General features: G+C 33.6%; 1 protein-coding gene across 2 annotated transcripts; it reads left to right on the plus strand.

Moving 5' to 3' along the window:
- Nucleotides 1-591: 591 nt before the first annotated feature.
- LOC143049076 (uncharacterized) lies at nt 592-5,256 on the plus strand. Of its 2 annotated transcripts, none has more exons than XR_012970042.1 (5): nt 592-681; nt 1,644-1,808; nt 2,322-2,381; nt 2,795-2,866; nt 3,597-5,254. XR_012970042.1 is itself a non-coding variant. In XM_076222859.1 (5 exons), the coding sequence occupies exons 1-5, from the start codon at nt 1,013-1,015 to the stop codon at nt 4,575-4,577; spliced, it is 1,332 nt and encodes a 443-aa protein (XP_076078974.1). In that variant the 5' UTR covers nt 938-1,012; the 3' UTR covers nt 4,578-5,256. The 2 variants fall into 2 exon arrangements, 1 of the variants encoding a protein (XP_076078974.1); XM_076222859.1 differs by lacking the exon at nt 592-681 and adding an exon at nt 938-1,066 and having other exon boundaries at nt 3,597-5,256.
- The last annotated feature ends 332 nt before the right edge of the window (nt 5,257-5,588 follow it).

Consider the following 5,588-nt stretch of genomic DNA (forward strand, 5'->3'; position numbering starts at 1 on the left):
CACGGTTGTCTATACATTCATAGTTTACTTCATCATAAGTTGAACGCTGGTGGATGAAATTTGCATTACTTTCAAAATAGTTATTAAAGACCGTAACTTTTTTATACTCAGGTCAGATTTTAATTAGGTTTTCCTACCATAATTTAAAAAATAAAATATGTTGCCCCATATCAACTACTTTTCTTTTCATAGAAGACTTCAATATGTCACAAAAAGGCCATAATCACAATTTTAGCAGATTTTAGATTTTTTTCTAACGATTTGAGACCTAAATTTTGCAAATTGCTAAATATAAGATAAAAGTTCTATTCATCCTTTTCCCGCCATTTAGAAAAATTGAATATCTCAAAAAGTAGTTCTATAAATATCAATACTTTTTAGCTTAGTTTGTTCCTAAACTAACGTTCTTCTAACTGTTGACTTGAATTATCAATTTTAGTTTTAAGACTGATCGCATGTCTCCTACCCCTTCTGCGAATTCCTCTTCAAATTTTACGGGAAATTATGAAAGAAAAAGGAGAGGGGATGTAATCATAATTGTGACGTACACTGCAGCTCAAAACGTTCATATTCTCATCGTTCACGGACAAACAAAAAGCACAAGATGGACAAGAGGAGTTTTACTGGTAAACTGTCTAAGATTTGTTTCTGCTCGACCGAACTACGGACAACTTACAAAAGGTATGTTTTATTTAATGAAATTTATTCATGTATATGTCACTGTGCTGATAAGAAACTTCTTACTAGTAACTTTTAAATTTTGTTCATAAGAAGTGTTTTATTTGTAATTTTATAAATTAAAAATTTTATGCTTGGAAAAGAAAATAAATATAGAAAAAAAAAGAGAAAAGAAGAAAAAATAGCCTTACTTCCGTTCTAACGTTGGTTAATAACGTCGAATATCGCGGACGTCACAACTATTGTTCCCCCGTATCTACATAGTTACGCCAAAAGATCGTGCATAAAGTCGCTCCAAATTCTCACTGCTAAATAATTCTTCTAAACCTTGAAAATGTTGCAAAAGCTTGCAGATTTCTGGACTTACAAAGATTGGGAAGTTTTACAAGTAAGTATATATCTTGAAATTAGAAAAAAGTTTCCATTTTTCACAAATTACTCAAATTTGATTTGACAAATTGCAGCCCTGGTTTCGTGATGTCCGCCTCAACCACCTTCCCATCATAGCCTTAAGCACCTTGCTTATTTTACTTTAATCATAATAGGTTACCCAAATAAAATACAGCTTTTTATCACGTTTCCCAAAGTAGCGCGGTTTATGATGAATGGCTGCTGAACGTCCAGTGGCAAATTTAGTGCATGTTTTAATCTAATATGAATATTAACTCCACGTTTTAAAGCCTGAATTTCAACATGAAAGCACATACAGTAACAGTCATAAGGAAGACATGTCATCTTGACACACTGTTCTAACTTCAAACCAAGCAGTGTTTGCATTTACTCCTTTTAAAATGCGTTGTGTTTGGTGAACAATATTTCGATCTTTAATTGCCCCAGCTGGATTCGAAACCACGACCTACAGCACTCGAGTCGAACATGCTTTCAAGCTACAATAAAGCTTCATTCTTATGTATATCAATAACACTTACTCTATTTTTATACCGCATATTTCTGCCTTTTTTCAGAACAAAGAAAAGAGACCAAGATTTGGTCCGTTACGAAAAGCACAAGATTCCTCTTCTGACAAACCAACACCGGTAGAATGGCTGAAAGGGACAACAAAACATCAAGATTCAGTTAGATTCGCCGGTGGGTCGGGAGAGCCTGTGAATGGCATCCGCAAAGTTTTGGTAAGGATCTTTGTTTTAAAAGAAATAATCTGTCAGAACATCGCATATGAAGGAAATCGTTTTTCATGACAAAGATCTCTGCACCAACTTGATAAAATCCAAAGCAAAGTAAAGTCATTGTTATTGCTTTCCCTGATCCTAGGACAATTTTAGGCCTTTCCCCACTATGTAAAAACTATGAATACGGCACTTCCTATTTGTTTTGTAAAGACACACTTACGTATATAAAAAAATAAAATGACGTGGTATGTGTTGAGGACCCACGAACTTCACAAAAGTATGATTGCCAATACGTCAACTGACCTACCAGAGACGAAAAGACGGAGATTTAAAAGCATCTAAACATGGTCACCAAAAAACTATCAATAATGAACAAAAATGCTATTGCATTAGAGAATTATTAGCCAGCTAAAACCTTATTTTTTCAAAACATAACTTTAAAATATGAAAACCAATTTGAGTCATTTTTAATATGTTAACATGTTGATTGAATGGTATATTTTATTTTTGCAGGATGCTGATTTCAAGAAACTTCCCAATACTTCTCATGTTCAACAACCAAATACTAACGAGGTAAATAAAATTTGGCCTTCTGGTTACTAATATTGCAAATGGTTTTGTGAAGAACTAGTAAACTTTTAACAAGTTGTTCCTCCTTATCATATCCCTTAGTCTACAAAAAGGTGACAATCCAAGTTGCAGTGACCCCGGTACTCTAGCTTGGTCAAAATTATGTGTTCTTGATTTTTGACGAGCGGTTCCTATTTTGTTATGTCCTAAAACAGCCATTGGTATTTGACATTTTAATGTCACTTAAAAACGACCATCAAAAACCTGTCAACGGTTCAAAATATTAACTTCCAAAAATATTTACACATAAAACTGACCATTTCAAATGTCACGCTTTCAACGGTTCATTTATCAGCTTACAAAAATCTTCTTTTTGTCATAAAAATAGCATTACTATAAAATATTTTTTGTTTCAGACAAGTGACAATGTTGCACCAGGATTCTTCAATATACAGAATTGGAGAGAAACCTTTGAAAGGAAAATGCAGGTATTTAGATACAAACTTTAAATTAAAAACTACCGTATACAGTCTTTTAAAATTTATAATTTTGATCCTCAAATTATGTTTTTTTTTATACTTTTTTTGGTCTTTAATCTATACATTGGCCCATTATTCTCTATTCTCTAAGCCCCATCCAGACCCTCTTTAGACAACACGGGATATTTGAGGGTTCATATAGGCAAGAGGAAATAGAATCGAAAAAATGCCCTGAAAGTTAAAGAAATGAAAAAAATGGCATAAAGAAATGTAGGACATCCTATTCACTCATAAAACACTTCTTAATTATTACGGAGTCGATAAGTTTTTCCCGGATTTTTTTTAATGAATTATCCCTATTTTGGTAAAGTCATTATTCATATTAAAAAGCTAAATCGTATATATACTGAAGATGAAATTGTGAACATAATCTGTGTTTTGAAATTATGTAATGTTCAACATTGAATTTCGTGGTTAATTATTCTTAGAATATACATAACTTGAAACTAAGTTAAAAGTTAATAAGGGATGAGTACCAGATAAATATCAAAGTCATCAATCGAAAGAAAAAGCCACATTGACAATAGCAAGGCAAAATAAACCCTGACGATATTAAAGTCAAATAATCCAGAAAACAAGATTTTGAGGTCAAATGGTTCGGAAGTCTAAAATGTGAAAGTTTACTGAAGGTTATTTCAAATAAAAAAGCACCAATAATAAGTGACATCTTTGATTTCAGATACCAATGTATACTGGCTGCGTCACTTCATACACCGACTATTCAGACCATCTTGCTTCTCATTGCAAAGATGTCTCTCTCGAGGACGACCAATCAAATCAAGAGGACCTTTACTGGAATGAAGAATCATATTATAGGTCTGCACAGAAAATCAAAGAACATAACCGGAAGTCCGCTATATCGAAGCTAAATCTAGCTTCGGGAATAGATAGCGATATAGCAGATATTGCTGCTCAGCTGATGCAAGGAGATTCTGTTCTCGATGTCGTGGACAAAATGGCTGCCAAAGACGACTGGAAAAGCAAAATTGGTTTCAGTAAAACTGATTTTCAAAGTCAGCCTGCCAGAACAAGAACCTTGAAGTTAAACGACTGCTCTGAGGTTGTCGTCAACCTAATCGAGAAGACCCACCCAATGCTTCACAAGAAACCGATTTCCAACACCAAGACGCCATGTCAAACGCCATTTTTACCAGTTCATCGACAAAACGCCTTTAATCAGATTCCGATTTCTACAAATTCACTGCTTCAAAGATCAAACATCAAACTGAACTTCTTGTCAACAAAGCAGAAAGCAGATCCATCCACTCCACTTTTTCGATCAAAATCAGACTGTGAGGTGAATTTCAGCAACATCTGGGACGGTATGAATCAGCGTTTTGACGTTTGCTGTGCTTATGAAAATAGAAGATTAACAAGGGAAGTACCAGTATTTACTTCTACGTTATCGGCATCTGTACCAACAGCGGTAGTCACTGAAAACCGCAAAAGAAAGGCTTCAACATCATGCACTAACCAACCATCTGCAAAACGTCAGCATGGCGGTAGTAAAAAATCTCAAGCGGCATCTCGACTGAAGCAGGCTGCCTCAACATCATGTAATGACCTTTTTGCTCCACCACTTTTTATTCCATCCAAGCGTGACCAGACCGTTTGTTTTTCATCTGCAAAGAAATCGTCAGCAACATACAGACATCAATAAGGACAAATATGACAATTGAAAGCTCAACTGTGTTAAATTAATGACAATACGGGTAGTTTTATAAGATCTTTTTTGTATTTTTTACTTTTTATAATAGCATGAATATTTCATAAGGCTTTAAGATAGATTCAAAATGAATTTTAGATAAAGGTAAGTATTCAAAAGTTTAAATTCATTGATCATGATGCAAATTCATTCTTAAGCCTTAATTTAATTTTAATTTGGCTCCTAACTTCATACAATTTTTTACATTATACTTTATTTTTGTGTATATGCATGTGTGTATGATTGCGAAATCGTATGTATGATAGTGTCATGGAATGAATGCATGTCGTGTGTAAGTATTAGGTGTGTCGGTTTGTGTGTGTGTATGATTGCGTGATTTTTGTGTATGATGGTATATATGTTTGATTTGTGTATGTGTTTGCATGTATATACACTTCATGAATGATTATTTAGATTGAATCTTGTTTGTAATTTTTTTTTTGCTTTGAGGGTCTCGATTGGGGCCTTCGATTTTGTTTTCTATAAATTTTAATCACAAGTTCCAGACCATTTTTCTCTATTCTTTATAATTCAGCACACCATTCTCTATTCTCAATTTATTTTTTGCTTTTTTGCCTTTTCTTTATATTTTTTGCGGCTTTCAGTACTTTTTGTTCATTACTCTATTCTATATGAACCCCGTCTAGACCCTCCTGTAAGCATGTTGTATATATGTGATGGTATAAAAGTATATTTTTTGAAATTCTCGCTGTTGTTGTCATTTTGCCTTTTGCGAATAATAATAATAAGAGGAGTTTTATATGTGGTATGATTGCAATCGAGACAACTTTCCACCAAGAGACCAATTGACACAGAAATTTAAAACAACTATTATAGTATAAGTCACCTCATGATCTTCAAATAGAGCAGTACACATACCACATTGTACCACAGAGTCAGATATAAAAGGCCATGAAATGACAAATGTAAAAGATTAAAACGAGAAAACAAAAATATGAATGAAAA

Source organism: Mytilus galloprovincialis, chromosome 10 (genome assembly GCF_965363235.1).
Source record: "Mytilus galloprovincialis chromosome 10, xbMytGall1.hap1.1, whole genome shotgun sequence".
Lineage (NCBI taxonomy): Eukaryota > Metazoa > Mollusca > Bivalvia > Mytilida > Mytilidae > Mytilus > Mytilus galloprovincialis.